Consider the following 19,584-nt stretch of genomic DNA (forward strand, 5'->3'; position numbering starts at 1 on the left):
ACTCAAGGCTGAGCGAGTAACTCTGCGCGCATGGATCTTGAAGGGCGTGCAATTACGAAGAGCAATCGATTATGGACTCATTTTGAATTGTAGACGAACAATACACTACCTCCACCACAATTAGATTGTAATTAGATTATTTGATGTTTCTTTCCTTGTAAAACACTCTTGTACATTATATATTTTCCTCCTTGGTGGGAAGAATGATATCAAGAAATTAAAACCCTAAAATAAGCCTTAATTAGCATGGTATCAGAGCCAGGGAGCAGGCCCGTATTGTACTACCACGTGATGGGTGGATCCCCTTGGCCCCGCACGATAATGGTGGATCCCTTAACCCCACGTGTAGGATGAGTTCCCTTGACTCCACACGATTGTCAATGTGTGGATCTTCTACGTGTGACCCACTAATTAGGTCCCACGTGAAGAGACGTGTGGAAATATCCCACATCAACTGTACCAATGAGAAAATAAAAGCAACTAATACCGAGGTATTTTGTGATAAAACCCCATCTAACGGATTGTGCAGGTAATAATTACCAAGTTAGAGACAATATCGATGTTGTTGGAAGTGAACCGTATGGTTCGCCTCTCTGATAATTCTACATTTACAATGTCAATAACAGCACATTGAGAAGATAAGAACCCACTATTTATATTGGTTAACAATTAAATTAAGTGAGATTTTATACGACATACATAGTAGCACGTACGTACACATGCATGATTGTGTGACATTAATCACAATCCATAGTCAAAAGGAATTAATAGTTAAGTTGTTAAGAAATGTACCGGCATTCCTCAATAACACATTTAAATATATATAATTAGCAGCATACTAATTGCTTGTCATCTTAGTTCAGAGCAATGTGGGAGAGATATCCATGGGAAATGGATTTCCCATGACACTGTCCATGTAATAGTGGCCTTGGTGGCTAGCATCCATCACCACAAACTGCATATCCTCTGACGGCTTCCAATGTCGCTTCCTTTGGTTGATGAACCAGTTGTTTATCTGCTTCTGGTCCAGCCCCGTTGATTCTGCAAGAGCTAGTTTCTGTGATTCCTGCATTGACCACGTGTATGAAGATAATTAATCTAATTCCCCATGAGAAAATGTGCACAAACGTATTCCAATGTATAGAAAGAAAAAAGTATGACATTATACCGATGGATAAGGCCATTTGTAATGTCGACTCCACCAATCTAGCAACTGTTGCCTGGCTTCTTTAGGCAGCTTCCCTTTCTTCCTTTTCTTCATGAACTCCTGCTTCAAACTACCCAAATATCCACTGTACTTGCGCAATAGCTGCCCTTTAAGCTCCCTGTCTTCAGCTTGGGGATCTATGAAGTTGTTATTAACATCAACCTCTTCCTCAGATGATACATTGTTCCTATCAATTCCATCGCCATAACCTAATGGCATAAAACTTGAACACATAATTAAAATACATCAACAATGAATTAAACAGGCTTTCTTTATCTTAGTTGCAGCTCTAATCATAAGTAAAACTGAATAATAAAGTTCTTTACATGTTTTAGGGCATCTTCCTTCAAGTCTCTCTTTATCAATCAAAACGAATATGATCTCAGTGATCACTGGCCACTTACATTTACGAGGCCAAAAAAGCAACTCAACTATTGAAAGGTCAAAAGTTCCAGCTGGGTTCAAATAGAACTCATTGCCATCGGATCTATCATTGCATGCTCATTATGCATATATATTACTCAAAACATACACTGCTGCTGTAAAACATTTCTGCATTCAATGTTGTAAAGCCACAATATTCAAACTATATCTCTATTTCCTTTCACCTTTATCTTTTTGCCAAGGTTTTTGTAGAATACATCCCTGATCTTGAGGAATATATATTCACCCATCAGAATGGAAGTACTTTCTTTGTTTTTGTACAGGCAAAAAGTGTCTGATGTAAATATAGTCATTCTTTTGATACATAGGGGCACTTTTTATAGACCCACAGACATTCTTTTTTCACTCCCAACATCAAATATATCACCAGGCCATGCAAGACAACTCTATGCAAAACATATAGGCATGGATCTAGCTATCTTAATCCTACTTCGAAATGCAATTACTACTTATCATTGCAATCTAAATACATTTGTGTGTGAGTGTGTGTAGGCTCCTAAGTTACAAGGAATTCTTGTCCAGAATCCAGATAAAAAAAATATTAACAAATCGCTAAGTAACTGTGAACAGCTAGGATACCATCAAGTAAAGGATGTTCAAGATTAATTCAATATTTTGTCAAGCAACAGAATAATTTTCACTCAAGTAAGCAAGGTTATCAGCATTTAAGGATTAAGTCGCACGCACAGCTGATTGACGATGATTAGTTAAAGTTGGTTACCTCAGCTGCCTCTTCACTTGCAGCATTAGTTGGTATATTGAAACACACTAAATATGTTGGACAACAATAAATGATTTAAATCCAAAAATGTTGCTCATGTTAATAATTATTAAGAAGCATATCCACATTAATCAGTCTTTCACAATTTGAAAATGATAATAAAATAGAACTCAAATACTTCAAAGTCCACCATATTCAAAACCTCAATTAAGGATATGCTGGCTAAACAAATTGAGGTTCAGAAAACCTGATTACTCTGAGTCCAGCATATTGTTAATAAAATTCAAGGAACCAAATAGCCAATTTCTAGCTCATCCCTTTTGAGAACATGTATTGGTTTTTATGAATTAGACCCACCAACAACTCAGTTCTTTTGGTATCATATTATTAGGACACCACGAGTCCACTACAGCACGTAGGGTTTGAGAACTAATTAAATGTGTGAAAAGCTAGTCTCACGTCACTGGTCATCGATGGCAGATATTCTCTGTATATGTAAAAATCCAGGATACCACATTATCAACTTATAGCTATTGCTAGTCTTTACATGAAGACTCGTGTTACAAAAAAATAAGCATGTGCAGAAAATATTGTATCTAAAGCTCAAAATGTACAATATTTAAGAAAGACATAAAAACATCAACGATTTCTAGAGCTCGGGTCTATATAACCATAGAACAAGGCAGACTACCATACAAAATCTAATTTAACTAATATTCCAAGAGTATAAAAGTAATTACAAATATTATGTTGTCCACACAAATTGGTCACTAGGGTGTAAGAAAACTCTAATAATTATGAAACAGAAATTACTTTGAGCATTGCTATGTATATGCAAGACATGGGGGAAAACGCAAGCTAACCCAGTTGTCTTATATTTCTAAAGATGCAAGCAGCGCGTCAAATTCAATTAGGTAAAACAAGGTGAAGAATTCAAATGAAACCAAACAATCTCATTCAAAACCCAAACACCGAGAAGAGAATCAAAGCCATACCCAAACACCGAGAAGAGAATCAAAGCCATACAATTCCATGTAACACCATCGATTTGTATATTTGCATGTGGTATTGAGTTTCTACCAATACGTCCCGGATTCGAAAACACTCCCCCCACCCCCCTAAAATTATTGTAATAGTTTCAATCTCTCTTCCTCCCTTTTATAATACTAAAATTTGAAAAAAATGACTTGCGAGTGGAAACCTAGCTTGCTACTACCCAGTACTAAAACAGTTCTATACATGCCAAAGAACAGCAGACTCATGATTAAATAAATTATAGAAGGAACCAATTAAGCGATGAAATGGAACTGTTTGAAAAATAAGAACAAAGAGAACTAATTGGCCACCCGCTTTCTGAACATAATTGTTAATTAATAAAATAAACCTACAGGATCTTGGAAACGACATCCATGCATGGCCAGTTATTATATTGCATTAAAAATTTCAGATAATAAAAAATAAAGAAAATACTCAAAAGATCTTCCTAGACATACAAAAAGTTCGAGAAAAAGAAACGGTGAAGATATACAGATGTATATACATACACACACAGAGATAATGGTGAGATACGAACCTGCAGAATCAGAAGAAGAAAGAGTGAGCGCTTTGAATTGGGACTCGATTCTTTGGATGAAGATCATGGCTTCCTTGAAGGGTTTAGAGATTTCTTGCTCATACTTGGTAAGCATCTCGCAGTAGGCCTCCATGAACTGATCCAGAGCTGGATCTTCACCGAGAGATCCTGATTCACTGCTACTACTTACCATTTGACCTATAGTCGCCGCCGATGCGCACGCTTCTTCCAGTCTCGCCACCACTTCAGGCGGCGCTCCAACCTGCACATAATCGTTTTCAATTGAATAGTATTATTCAAACACTTTTAAATGATGATGATGAAAAGGGCCTCTTCTATTGACCCCCAATATATATTTAAAAATGATCAAAACTCAAAAGTCGAAGAGATTTGGACCGTCTTTATCAACAACATAATTACTTAAAGTTCCTTGTTAAACCCAATTAACTCAATAAAGCATGACAAGAACAACATGGTAGTAGCAGTACTGGATGAACAACTTCATAATACCAAATCTTTCCATGAGGATGGGCGTTCTGAGTCCTACAGCGTCCTACCTACGGAACTGATATGGCCGTCCACATTACTTTAAGACAAACCTTCATAATTACAATGAGAACATGAATGTTGAGATATTCAGATCCAAACTTCCCAAAGAAACGAGGCGGGAAACATGAATTATCTATCCCCTTCGGGCGCATGTCAACTAAATTTTCCCTTTTTATCTAACACAAAAAAAGAGGAGGACAAACAATGGAGAGTTGTGGTCCTAACTCCTACGTTTGTAGGAATTGAAAACCTAATTGGGAGGTCAAAATACACACACACACACACACACACATATATATATATATATATATATATATATATATATTTTAATTAGATGGTTTCAATTTCACCTTTTGACAGTTGATATAGGAGGCCAAGAGGCGGTGATAGTGAGGATGAGCCATGATCTTAGCCTTGACAGTTGAAGGCGAAGAAGAAGAGCTACCGCCAACACCATCATTGTTGTTGTTGTCCATGAAATAGGAGGCCGCAGCTGCAACTGGGTTGTGGAGAAGGAAGGAGGAGCCGCCGCTAGTGTTATGGGGATTTTGGTGGTCGTGATGGTTGTTGGACGGAGGCAGCTGGGGAAGCTGGCGAAACTGATGAGTCGTACTAGTATTATGTGTGTCTGCATTAGGATTAAGATTCATATGATGTTGATGAAGGTGATGATGAGAGTGATGAGCATGATGTGAGGAAGTCATTAGAGGCATCATCATCATTGGACACATTCCTCCTCCATTACTGCTGTTTTCTCCAAAGGCCATCATACTACAGGTGCCATTGGCACCAACACCTTCCATTCTCTCTCTCTCTCTCTCTCTCTCGATCTCTCGATCTCTTGGTATATCTTATCCTTCACAAATTAACTTTCTTACCTAGTCCTCTTGTACTAGTTGTTTTGTTTTGTTCACTTGGCTTTGCTACAAATCACTTCTCTCTCTAGGTTAAGGTTTTTGTTTTTCTCTCTCCTACCCAATAATATTATACATATATATATGTGGGTCTGATCCTGATCGATCTCTCTCCTCCAAGGGAAGCGAGGGCTCTCCCGGGTTTTATGCTACGATACTTTGAGCAGGCTTTAACAGGAAAATCCTAAGTAGCGACTGAGAGTGATAGTGGAGGAGTATAGTGGGTCAGTAGTTAATAATGTTAAGTGTTTTTTCTCCAATTACTGGGTCTGCCAAAACCCTGCCTCAGATTTCCTTCGCAAAATTCTTGTTTTATCTCTCGCTTTCTTCAGACATGCATTCTATCCTCTCACACACATACAGAAAAGATACAGTACTCTCTGTCCCTCTCTCTCTCTCTCTCTCATGTAAAGGGCTAGCAGCAGGAAGAAAAGGAAGGGCGGTGGTGGTGCACAAAGACTCAGCTGGTTGTTTTTCTTTTTAGGGTAAACAAAACTCGTGGTTATTGATGATATTGTGTGAATCCGAATAATAATAATAATAATACTCCTTATAATAATTAATAAAAATATTGTAGAGAGAGGAGGGGAGAGTGAGTGAGTTAAGGGGGGAGAACTTCACTCTGTCACACTCTGTGTGTCGTGTGATGCAAAAGCTTTACCTTCCCGATGAAAACTCTCACCCTCTTTTCTTGCACCGCCACTGATGCCCTGCCATTACTGGCAAAGAATTATGAGAGATAGAGAGACCCAACGATCGATCAAATCGAGGGAAGATCCAAACGGGACACCTAATGGCTAATGGAGTGTGAGTGTGTATATATATGTATGTACGAACCCACACGGATGAAAATATTACCACAAAAATAAAATTATAGACGGGAAATTGGAATCACTACTAGGTCTAGCTTTCTCAGTCTACTGTACCCTTTTGCTACTTTTTTTCTTGATTACTACTGGAGCTTGATTGCAATCTGTCCATTCATTTAATATTCGCACTTCTGCTCGCTGTCCCCTTCCCCTGCGGCCCAACGCCAACACCATTATCCATCACAATCTTAATCAAGATCAAATTAAAATTAAAATAATAAATAAAGAATATTAGTCTTATCATGCAATGTATATTGTTTTAATTCAATGAAAAGGAAACATTCTCGATCACTTCCACCTAATCATCTTCATCAAACAATTTAGATTCTTAAAATTTGATTCAACGGCTAAAGTTATTATAATTTTTAAAGTGAACCCATGATTTTAGTCTTTTGATCAAATTTCAAGAGCTCAAATTGTTTAATGAGAATAATTACGTGAAAAAGATCTAGAGGGAATCGCTTTCCTTATTCAATTTAGTTTGTCACATGCTTGTTGATGTGTATTTAAACTAATATAAATAATAAATTAATTTAAACCAAATTTAACTCGCAAGCGCACGAATCAATTTTAGTAAAATATGCAAATACAAGGTCGATCCCACATGAATTGCTTTAACACCAATTTAATCGATTAATCATGCTAGACTTAATTAAACAAACAACTGGTAGATTGAATTGAATAATTGAGTAATTGATTAAAACTTAAATTAACAAGAAAAGGAAAACACAATTAATTAAAATCACACACGACACAAGACAAAATTGAGAAACAATGGAAATCTAAGGTTATGAATCCACCAACAATAATCCTATTTACTTTTCCTAGAGTCAACTACTATCCAATTACCATGTCAATGTTAAAAGTTATTCTATCTAAGGTATGAATTAATCCGTGGTCATGCATCAACTCTTTTATCTCTATATGATAATTATATCATATTGGTTAGGCATACAATTAAACACATAAAAACCCATTAAGGGTAGAAGAATCATGTCAACCAAGTAGTACTAGCTTGATATTGGTCATCCTCACTAGTTTGTCTACTCTTCTTAATCTTAGTTCCAATAAACCTAATTGATTGGTCATCCTCATAGATTTATCTAAATATCTAGATGCAAAATTCCTAAAGGTGATCAGTCATTAGAAACTTGAACCTAGAATAAAATACTCACAAAGATTAAAAATATAACATGTCATATAATCAGATAATAATTAACAAATTACTTCTCAAATATTAACTTAATTACATATAGAAATAAAAATTAAAAAAAAAAAAAGAATCCGGAATCCATGGCAAAGCACTTCCCTAAGCTCTTCACGAATTGCAGAGATGGTGAATGATAATATGGTGTGGGTGATATGGGTTATGTGGGGTGGATGCATTCTATAGAGAGAGCTTAGGGCACTTATTTATACTACAAAAACCCTAAAAAGTCTGGGAGAAACTCTCCTAAACAATTAATGACACAAACTAGGAAATAATCCTTCTTGGCTTGGGAAACAATTCATTTGTCTTGCACGCTAGTTTTGTAGTCGATTTATCTTCTGAAAAATTCTGTAAAAATATGGGAAATGTAACTTTATCTCTTATCTTTCCAAGCATATATCGCACGCCACTAGGAAAAATCGGGAAAGTCTCCAAATCTTCATTCTCCTACAGCTGGGCAATTATGACTGGAAAACAACTTATGCGGAATTGATTTGTAAAACTGGAATGAATGGCTCCATGGAAAATTATGAAATTTGGACACAACGATCTTCAGCCTCTTAGCTTCCTTCTCCAATTGGCCTTGCATCAAAACTCTTCCAAAAAATCAAATTATCACAAAAAACGTTCTAAGTGCACATATTGGCTAAAACTGAGAAAATAAAAATAATAAGATTTTTTTGTAATCAATTCTTTAACAAAATTTAGAGATTATTAACATGAAAATATAATAAATAATGCATGTATCAGTTGTGACCCACCAAAGTACCGATCTCATGCCCTAACGGACACTCATATGCGTCTAGAATGAGTTGGTGATGCCATTTTCTTTTCTCCTTGACACTTCTTTATACAAAAGTCATTTCGCATTGCACCACTCAATCACAAGTTGAAATGGATTGACTTGATATATATGAAAGAATTTTAACGAAAAGTTTTCAGTATTGTTTATTTTAACGAAAAACTACATTTTTACATTAAAAAGTCAATCCTGATACTATTCACTTTACTCTTTATTTTGTTCTTATCGTTAAAATTCAAAATTTTCAAACATTTTTCATTAATTTTCCTTATAAATAATTATCCATCAAGTATAATTAATGAACAAATGCTTGCTCATGCATTACATTCACATAGTAAAATTTTTGTAGATTGACATTACTATTTTATTAAACTTTTCTATATTTTATTTGAATAGTAATTATCTAACGGGATTACGTCTATACATAATATTTAGGATGTTCACAATGTGATAATCAAAGTTAGTCTATAATATACGTCATCTTGTTTTATGAAACCTTTGTCATCATTATTTTTTTTATTACAAGTAATATTATTATTCTAAGTTACATTAAGTGAAAAGATAGTATTAACTCAAGATACATTGCATTAGGCTTGACAACTTCTGACACTACTTGTTAACTCGAGACAGCATGATACAAAATTAACAAGTTTTTGGGTCAACATGATAGCGAATCAGTAACCCAATAAGCACATGTTAAGATAACAGTTCGGTCCAGGTATACACGTAGATAACCCGTTACATGATAAGAAAAATATTAATTTTATACCACTAAAAGAAATACTATAATTAAAAACAGTAAAATTTAATCCTAAACTGAACTGAAAGTTAAAATATAAATATATATATATGTATATATATTTTAACTAAAATTTAGAAAATTGATGCCCATTGGATTAGTTGAGATTTAATTGTGGTTGTCCAATGTTTTTATCAACCCTAGATCAGGCTCTCTCTCATTCTCGAAGGCTCGAATCGAAGCAGCCACTCTCTTTTTCTCCCAAACTGAACGCTTGAATCTTAGTCTTGAAGCTCCACTCCTGCCAACTTCCACGATCACCTTCTCCAGTCCCTCCCACCACACCACACCACTATCACCACATACGACCTAGTAACCCATCACCAGTCAACTTACTACTTTTATCTATCTGGATTGAGCGAATCTCGAGCCCTAATGGAGGTAATTGTTGATATTTTGAATTACATTCAAAATATAGGGTTTTACTTCAAATTAGTTTTGGAATTAAGATTGGTTTTGTTTCTTCAATTGAGGTTTTTAATTTCAAATTAGTTTTCAAAGTAATATTTATGTGACAATACAGTATGTACAAATTTAGAAAAAAATTTTTCTTAACATGACCCGACCTATTATGAACCCGTTAAGATAAAAAATGTGACATGACACGACCCATTTGCCAGACCTACATGAGTTGAATGCTTATCCAATATGACAATCTAACACTTGCAACCTATTCATCATTGTTTAACTATACAATAAATTCTTACCATTATAATCTAAGGAAAGAGATCATCTCCGGATCTATTCCACTAAGGTCATTGGATCAAATGATCCAGGCCTTCTAAATTTCATCCAATGACTCACTTATTTTGACCCCTTAAAAGTGTGATAATTTTTTACTGTTGGATGAAATTTGAAAAGCTCGAATCACTTGATTCGGCAACCTTAATGGAAGAGATTCGGAAATGATCTCTTTCCATAATCTACCATTACGTTTTTTGTAAGACGTGGAATCAAGTTGACACTTATTGTCATGTTGTAAAATGTCCTTGACCAAAAAAAAAAAAAAATCTATTAAGCAAAACACATTCCTCTTTTGATACTAAGAAAATGCGGTCTAATAGGATTATTTTTTATTTTAAGTTCGATTCTTGTTAATAGAGAAATTGAATCACATTATTATGACAAGCTCATTGTAAGACTTAGATTATTTTCTCATTCCCTTAATATAAATATTACTATTTGTTTTAAAAAAAAATGCGGCTGTTTTTTCTTTTTTTTTTTACACAAATGAAAGGAAGCTATAAAAAACTGTTATTGGTCCCATTAAATTTAATTATTCACTCTAAATGTGTTATATTTAGAAAAAAAAAATTCCTATAAAAGTAACAATTAAAATTTACCCAAACAAGGGGTTGAGAGAGCTTTTTCAGTTTTCTTGGATTTGGAGTTAAAAATAACTGACAAAATCTTTTTCCTAAGCAGTATATGCATATAAAATCACTCACTCCATCTCACTTAATTATTAGTCAGAGTCATAGCATCTAATCAGTAATTATTTGGCATGAAGAAAAGTTGAGTTTACTGCAGCTAAAAAATAAAGCTGGTAAAGCTAGTGGGACAGTCCGAATGTCTCTTCCATAAATCTCTCTCTTTAGGCCTCTAGCCTGTACATGTACGTAATTGATCTAGGTTCCATTTTTTTCCCTCCCATTACAGTCGGTACATCTATGTATTCCTACGGAGCTTCACTCCTTCCGCTCCTCTGGAGTCTGGACACAGCAGAAAGACAAAAGAGCTCCAATCCTTGAAGAACACATTGGCTCCATTTCATTATTTGTTGTGTATTATATATATATATATCGTATATATGTGTATTAATCTGTATTTCCCTTGCAATGTTTATGCGTGTGTGCTCTTAATTTTGTTTACAGAAAAAATAATTAGCAGGTCATAATCTAGAGAGCTCGAGTATCTTCAATGACATTATTAATCTCAACTTCACCATGAAAGCACGTTATTAGTAGAATTTTTTGTGTCTTAGTTAACGAGTTGGTGAAACTTGTTGGACTTTTGAATCAGAAAAATCTTCCAATCTCAATTAACCAATGACAGATACGAGTCATATGACGCAAAGGGGTGATTAATGGTCACATACAGTATAGTTGGTAGATTTCTTATAATTCTTAAACTCCCACTCATTATCCGAATGATTAAGCTTCTTCTTCTGTTTTGGTCAAATAAAAAATAGGGAGATGTCAGTAAAAACGATTTTGTTTATTGTCCAAATGTTGCAAGATTATGGTGAGGGATCATAAAACGATTTTGTTTATTATACTACTAACGTTAATTATTATATCTTAGATTATAATATAAGCCTAAATTATTATTCATGTACGTTTTAGAAATAACCCATTAAAATTAAGAAATTTTAACGAAAAACTCTCGATACTGTTTATTTTAACAAAAAATCAATCATGATATTATTCACTTTATCCTTTATTTTATTATTATCGTTAAAACTGAAAGTTTTCAAATATTTTTCAATAATTTTCCTTTAAAATTATAATTAATAACTCAGATTTACATGTTACACCATCATGTTAAGATGTTATGCTTGAAGGTGATTATACATTTATACTATGAAAACATCATCAGATTGAAAAATACCAATGCTTTTTCTGTTAAAAAGTCTCCGGCCGTAGACTAACCCTAGAGAATAGTAAGCTTCTTCAGTTTCATTTGAAATCTCTGACTAAATCAACGGTACCTGCCAATTTAACAAGGGCCCCCATGAAAGAGGGAAAAGAGGAAGGAAAAAGAAGTGAATTTCCAAAACCTTGACAGAACAGACAAAATAGTTTTAAAATTATATGGTGTATACTAGACTAGATGGTTTGAATAAATGGGGTCGTAAATCTCCTGATAGATATCCCGTACGCAGTAAATCAAATCAAACAAAGATAAAAATATTAGGAATCTAAAGAAAAATCAACCTGAAACTGATTAAATGTGGAATATATATATTTTTTGTGTTTTCCTGGTGTGGTGTTCTGGGAAGGGAGAAACAGGGTTCAGAGTTTGAAGAATGGGACCATTTGATTTGTAGGCAGACAATAGAAGTACTTAGGAACCATAAAAAAAACCACAAAAAAGACAGTAGAAGTACTTAGAACCCAAAAAAAAAAAAAAACAGTAGAAGTACTTGGGGTTAAGGTTAGGGTTTAGAGTTACGGTTAGGTGGGTCTAGGGTTAGGGTTAGGGTTTCGAAATGGAGTGGAGGACAGAATAAGTACGCGAACGCGTCTCAAAAGGAGAGGAATAAAAAATAAGTAGAGGGAAAAAAGTTAGAGATACGTCACTGGTGTGAAGTTTCCAGTGTGAAGGGTTGAAGTGTTGAAGTGTGTGGGTGTAGGTGTAGGCAGAGGGAGAGTTTATAGAGGGACAGGAATGCTAGGCCTAGGCCCCTTGCAAGCAAAGCTTTTCTGATAAGCACTTTACGTCCTGTCCATCAAGGCATCAACAGTTGCATGATAGAATTATTTTATAAAATTAAAATATATTTAAAAGGCCAAATTTAGGACTTTTTTCTTGTCAACAAATTTAAGACTTTTGTTAATATCACTTGGATAAACAATTACACTGCTAATCATCATTTTCTTGGTCAACAACAATTTAGTATGGACTGTTTAGGAAAATGTTAAGGTCATCCACTTTCAAAAAGTTTATAGCATCAGATTTAAGTTAAGCTAGTTAAAGTTGTGTAATATTTTCAAATTTTTTAAATAACAGAAGACACTTTTTATAGTGCATGTTTTTAGGGTTTAGGACCTTAGGTATCAATATTTTCATTGATTTATGTTATCTTACATTTTTTATTTTGCAAAAATATAAGCAATATCTAACTCATGCTTTTTAATATAATTGATATTCCATAGAATCTATACTACAAGATGAAGAATTTGGATCTAAAACGCAATGGATTGAATTTCATCACTTGCATTATCACCAGCCTTAAATATAGTCGAAGTAGGCGCCTACCTAAGGCTTCCACATCCGAGAAGCCTCTAATTTTTTTTTAAAATGTTGTTTTATGTATAAATTTTTACAATTCAAATTCAATATAAATATAAAAAATTAAATCATAGGCAATTGAAAAAGAATTGATTGAAAAATTACATTAACTAGTACATTGGCGTTCAAAAAACGTGAGTAATTTAAGTGATGTTTGTAATATATTACTTTTTTGATGTGGATTTATAATTATATTTGTTGTAAAATAGATTTTTTCATATATTTAGCGTTTTTATTTTTTATTTTTATACATATCAATGTACAAGGGGTCAGTTAGAGGTCAGAGAACTCTACAACTTCACTTCAAAGCTCGCATAGAGCCTTCAAATTCTCAAGGCTGACCTTGATCTATATCGTATTAAGTTAAACTGTTTTTAAGTTTTGAGCTTAAAATCCAACAATTTTTTAAACCAGATATTATTTATTAATTATTCAAAGTAAAATTAGTTTACCCTAAAACCCAATCCACTTTTTTGTGTCGTTTATGCTCCTTCGTTTTCTCATTTTTCGTTTTTGTTTCCCGACGAAGAAATAAGATTATGTGATATTTTCATTTGTAAGCACCAGAAATAGCAAGCCGATTAACAATCCGACTGAAATAATATTTGTTATATCATACGCATGTTCTTCTGCTGTTTGGTCCGGGTTGGCCGACTAGAACCTAGCCTTTAGGCTATACATGGCGAAAATCGTGTAGCAAAGAATCCTCACAAACAGTCCAATTGTCACGTATATGGCAAAAGGAAACAATGACGGCACCTCAAGTGAAAGAGTGAAACCATACAAACTATAAATATGCGTGGAAATTGGCAAGTATTGGGCTTGAAGCTCAATTTGTTAAAAGCATGTACCTTGCACTTAAAGCAGGAGCGAAACTAGAACTTTGATTCAAGGGAAGCAACCTCATCAAGCTTCTAGAGTTAAAACATGCATACAATAGAGATAAAATAGTATTCTTCTGGGTTAGTTAGGGTGATTTGTCCATTTTGTAATGAAATAGTGCTATTATTATGTGTACAAGGATGTGAATGAGAAATTTTTACGAAAAAATGGTACAAATACAGCAAGATAGTTACAACAGGGCCAACAAATTTGAGGAGGGGCACGTGCGCCTCCCAAGTTTTATGTGGCCTCGCCCTTGACTCAGAGTTTCAAGTTTGAGTTCGATTCTCTCCGTCTTAATATCTATTGTATAGGAAAAGGCAACCAGAGAGGTGAATGTGGTGGAGGAGGAATGAATTATTTTGCTTGCACTTATGAAAGGATAAAAGTTTCATTAAACTGGTGTAGTCTTAGCAGTTTAATTTCCGAATACAAATAAAAACATGGGGATGATGAGTTAATCGACCTAGCTAGTTCTTTGTGTATATAATTCCCAAAGGATATGTATTAAGCTGTCAAGACACATCTAGTCGGTACAATTCCATCCAGTGAGGTTGATATGTTGATTCACGTAGTACGATCGAGTTGTGGCTGGCTAGCTGCATTAACAGTCCACCTGAGTAGATATTTACAAATCATGTTGCAACATATAGTAATTATTCTTTTTGGCTCTATGTTCTGCATGTTGTTCCCAAAAATGCAGCCTTCCAGCTTCTTCTTTGTTTTCTGTCTCGTTTCGATATCTTTTTCCCTTATTTCCCCAATCAAGGACTTGGTTTTTAGACCCTGCTTTTGCCAAAGCTGTCATTCTATGGCACTGAGGAATCTAAAATTTATATAGGAATAATACAATGGGGCTTTGTTTCCATTGGAGAAGCGCAAGCTTTCCAATATTTTTAATCCAATGATTGAGAAAAGAAAATAAAAATTATTGAATACCAACAAGCGACGGATGTGTGTGTGATGGATCTCACCATGTTGTTCTCTATTTACAATTGTATATCGTGCACCGGACACATCTAAAATTGCTTGAAAAAAAGAAAAAAAAAACTAATATATAAGCCCATTAGCAGAAATTTCGTTACACCATACCGAAAAAGGGCACACTAAGCCTTCATAAAAAGTATGTATTTACAATATAAAACCGAGGTTCAGACACAAAAAATATTGAAATATGAGTATTCGATTTGATAATCTGTTACTAACTCTTCTTTTGTTTCAGCTTTTGATAAATAAAAATGAATCGGAGAATAATAATAAGAGAAACAAAGTTCATAATTTAATTATGAGGTGCTCATAGAAAAAGTCGTAGTTGGCCCAACAACCACTAACTCAGTCCCGCAGGTAACACAAGGCCGAAGATTGATGCGAAGGATATTTGAAACTGCTCTCCGAAAATTACACGGTTCAGAAGAACTCTAATTCATTTATTTGGATGAAAGCTCCTTCCAATATGTAAAAGGTCGTGTATAGGAACTAAACACGATCTTTACAATGGTCCAATCCAGAATCGCTTAATATTCTATAATAAACCAAAATGAAATGAAAAATTCACATAATTGGCTTAATTTGACAGGGAACTGCACAAGAGAATATTTACCATTAGTCAACATTTACAAAGCTTATCATGGATTCCATTAGGCGACAACTCCCAGCCAACTAGAAAGGGGTTATTTGCTTTTATACTTTGAAGTTAGCTTATCTTGTTTTCCCTTTGCGGTGCCTCTTTGCTCCCATTAATCTTTGCTTCCTGCAGGTGGAAATGGTATTAATCAACATTCTAATTTATCTTCATATTTTGTCGTTAGGAATAATACAACCATTATGTGGTATATAAAAGGGGAAGACTTTCTGGTAATGATTGGACTTGGAGATGAGGTTCTTAAAAAGGGATTTTGGAGTCTTGGCTCTTTCAAACGGGACATACTCGGTTGTCATCTCTGTTCACTTACATGGTAAATGATTATTAACCAGATATTTATACAAACACGTAGTAAACTACTATTCAACCATTAACGACGCTACTGACATTATATATTGGTTGCAATAAACATCTATCATGTTGTGTGGCTGGTAGATTAGGCGACCAAACCTCTAATCATGCAGAAAGATCTTTCATCTTTAAATAGGAATAGGATATATATTGGCATAAAAACAGATGTTTTGGCCGACAACGTACGGCTTTTTGGTGTCCAATCTTCTATGCCACTATGAACGGAGCTCGACTGTTTCGCAAAGTGAGATGCCTAATTAGTTCCCTTCCCACACTCAATCCCTCCAAGAAATGGAAACCAGACCACATACTATGTCGACGTCGAATGTGCCTCCTTGTATTAATTTACCCTTTACTATGGTGGTATGTAGTTTTGGAATGTCCAACTTGAATTTCCACAAGCTTAAGTTTAATGAAAATAACACGAGAATATATTTATTGTGGTTTTTTGTAGACATTCTTATATGTGATGGAAAATCGTGAGTTATAATTGATGAGTTATATATTGTGAAAGAACTTGTACGGAAATAGGTTTTATAACGGTTTTTGTGGACATTAACAAAATAAAAAATGGTGAGTGTTAGGACATCTCTAAGGGAAGATACAATATGCCATGCAATTTGTATTTTATATTTTTTCTGTCAGAAAATTCTCCAACGGCAGAACATCAATTATCTATCTTTGTCTAGATGTAGATAAAAACCTATAGTACATGAGTGTTAAGGGCATCTCGAAGGGAATCTCTAAGGGAAGATAAATAATAATCTATTTTGTCAATGGTTTTTGTAGACATTAACAAAATATGAGTGTGAGGGCATCTCTAAGGGAAGATATAGTATGTCTTGCAATTTGTATTTTATATTTTTTCTGTCAGAAAATTCTCCAACGGCAGAACATCAATTATCTATCTTCGTCTGGATGTAGAAAAAAACCTAAATTTACCTTTATTTTAGGGTAAATTACATTTTCATACCTCAAGTTTGGGATCTATTTCAATTCCTTACAACATCTTTAAAACATTTCACTTTCATATCTTAAGTACTATTTTATTTCAAAATAATACTTCCGTTACATTTTCCATCCATTGATCTGTTAAATGCTGATGTGGCTGCCACATATATGCCACGTGGCTGCCAAATGTCTGCCATGTGGCAAATAAAATATTTTTTTTTATTTTTTTAAAAACCTGAATTTTCTAAAAAAAAGAAAAAAAATTGAAAAAAAAGGGTAAATTACATTTTACCCCTCAGGTTTTGGCTCGAATTTAATTCCTTACAACATCTTTAAAGCATTTCAATTTCATACATTTACTATCATTTTATTTCAATTTCTTACATTCGTTAAATAAACCGTTAAGTGATGACATGACAAATATGAGATCCACATTTGTGCTGACGTGGCTGCCAAATTTGTGCCACATGGCAAAATAAAAAATTTATGCATTTAAAAATAATTAATTAAAGAAAAGTTTCAAAAAAAACAAAAACAAAAAACAAAAACCCTCGGAAACCCATCCCTTCCCATTCCCTGCAACCCCCTCTCCTCCCCCAACTGATCCCTTCCCCTTCCTCGCAACCCAAACCCCCCCATCCTACCCCACAACCCCCTACCTCACCCCTTATCATGCGCACACCTCACCTGGTGCTCTAGAACCGGCGATTTCGCCTCCGTTGCGAACACTTGCACCCCATGGACAGATTCGGCCGACTCAGATCCGGCAGTCACCATTGCCATGGCATTCTTGTTCTCATCCAGAGCCTGCACCATGTGCACCACCCCGGGGTGCCTCAGCCTTACCAACCTTGCCGCATCAGCTCAAATGATCTCCAAAAACCCATCTTCCGCTGCCTTGGTCAATCCAGCGCACATGCGTGCCTCTGACAGAGCGACGCATACGGTGGGGTCGGGCGTGAGTTCTTCTGTGGGATCTGGGTGTGAGTTCTTCTGGGCGTCGGGCATGGAGAGAAAAGGGAGATCTCAAAAACCCCAAAAGGGTTCTCAGATAACCGCTGCAGAATCGGTAGATCGAACGCCGCCGTCTTGCCACTGCCAGTCTAGCCGATGCCCAGCACGTCCCGCCCTGCTAGGAATTCAGGGTGAATGTGGCAACAGAGTCGGGGTTAGGATTTGTGGATATTTCGATTTAGAGGTCAGGGGCGGAGGGTGCGGCGGAAATAGGGTTTTTTTTAGGGTTTTGAGGATTTGGGGGTGCAAGGTTTGAAGAGAGGGAGGTCAACGACATGGATCGGTTGGGGGAGGTGAACAGAGTGGAGGAGAGGGGTGGGGGATTGCGGGGAAAGGGATGGGTTTCTGCGTTTTTGTTTTTGTTTTTATAAACTTTTCTTTAATTAATTATTGTTTAATGTATATAAAAAAAATAAAAAATAAAAAAATTTGCCACGAGGCACAAATGTGGCTGCCATGTTAGCTCTTAACAGACCAATGGATGGAAAATTTAATGGATATATTATATTGAAATAAAATAGTACTTGAGGTATGAAAGTGAAATGTTTTAAAGATATTGTAAGGAATTGAAATTGACCCCAAACCTGAGGTGGTAAAGTGTAATTTACCTTTTTTTTTTGAGAAAATTCAGGTTTTTTTTATTTAAATAATTTTTTTTGCCACGTGGCATATATGTGGCAGCCACGTCAGCACTTAACGGATCCATAGATGAAAAATGTAACGGATGTATTATTTTGAAATAAAATAGTACTTAAGGTATGAAAGTGAAATGTTTAGAAGATGTTGTAAGGAATTGAAAGAGGCCCCAAACCTGATGTATATAAATGTAATTTACCCTTTATTTTATATGTTTTGGTGATGAGTCCTACTAATATTCAAAGAGAATAAATAAAACGAGTTCTCAAATTTACATCCTTCCCATGTGAGTAGAACTTTCATTTATAGCAGTTGAAAATATCAAATAAGATATAAATATAGTTTTTATATCTCAAATTTGCATTTCTTCGTTAGAAATGCTCTTAGCTCACAGTTTTAAGAAAAATTGTACCGTTGAGATTTGTAAGAAATGATTCAAGGGCATTAACGGAAAGGCATTGAAAGTGGTATTATCATTTTTTGAGTCCCCAAAGTATTTTTTACGAATTAATTAATAAAAGAAAAATAGCTTTAGCTCGGAAGTGATATGTGGGAGCTTACATGATTATTTTTGGAAGCTTTCCATGCAAGTGGAATTTGCACAAAAATGGTTTCTTGATTGTTTTTTGTAAAAATTCGCAAAACTATAAAAATCGTGAACATTATCTAACAATTTTTTGAGAAAAATGCAACCGTTGAGTTTTCACCAGAAGTGTTTAACAGACATTAAGGATAGGGTCACAAGGTCTTTGGAAGCGTTACTACTAATTTTTTTGTAAAGAAGGTATTCTTGATGAATTTTTAAACTAACAAATAAATTAAAAAAGCATTCACTTACCCCTTCTGAAAAAAATAAAACTGAAAAATATCGGAGGTGTTCCGGGATAAGGTGGAGCTCTAAGCCCTTTGGATGCATCTCCCGTATGCGGAAAAATCAAGATACCGCATACGGCAGCCACACTGAAGATGATACAAAAAGCTCCGACTTTATCAGAACTCTACAAGT

The 19,584-nt window shown here is 34.9% G+C and overlaps 1 protein-coding gene across 1 annotated transcript; it reads right to left on the bottom strand.

The window, feature by feature from the left end:
- Positions 1–630: 630 nt before the first annotated feature.
- LOC137729090 (homeobox protein SBH1) lies at positions 631–6,440 on the bottom strand. Its single transcript, XM_068467916.2, has 4 exons — positions 4,845–6,440; positions 3,946–4,207; positions 1,169–1,416; positions 631–1,066 (listed from the first exon to the last, which is right to left on the bottom strand). Exons 1-4 carry the CDS (start codon positions 5,295–5,297, stop codon positions 860–862), a joined length of 1,170 nt encoding a protein of 389 aa, XP_068324017.2. The 5' UTR covers positions 5,298–6,440; the 3' UTR covers positions 631–859.
- Between the last annotated feature and the right edge of the window lie 13,144 nt (positions 6,441–19,584).

This window comes from Pyrus communis, chromosome 10 (genome assembly GCF_041283825.1).
Source record: "Pyrus communis isolate YQ-2024b chromosome 10, ASM4128382v1, whole genome shotgun sequence".
Classification (NCBI taxonomy): Eukaryota; Viridiplantae; Streptophyta; class Magnoliopsida; order Rosales; family Rosaceae; genus Pyrus; species Pyrus communis.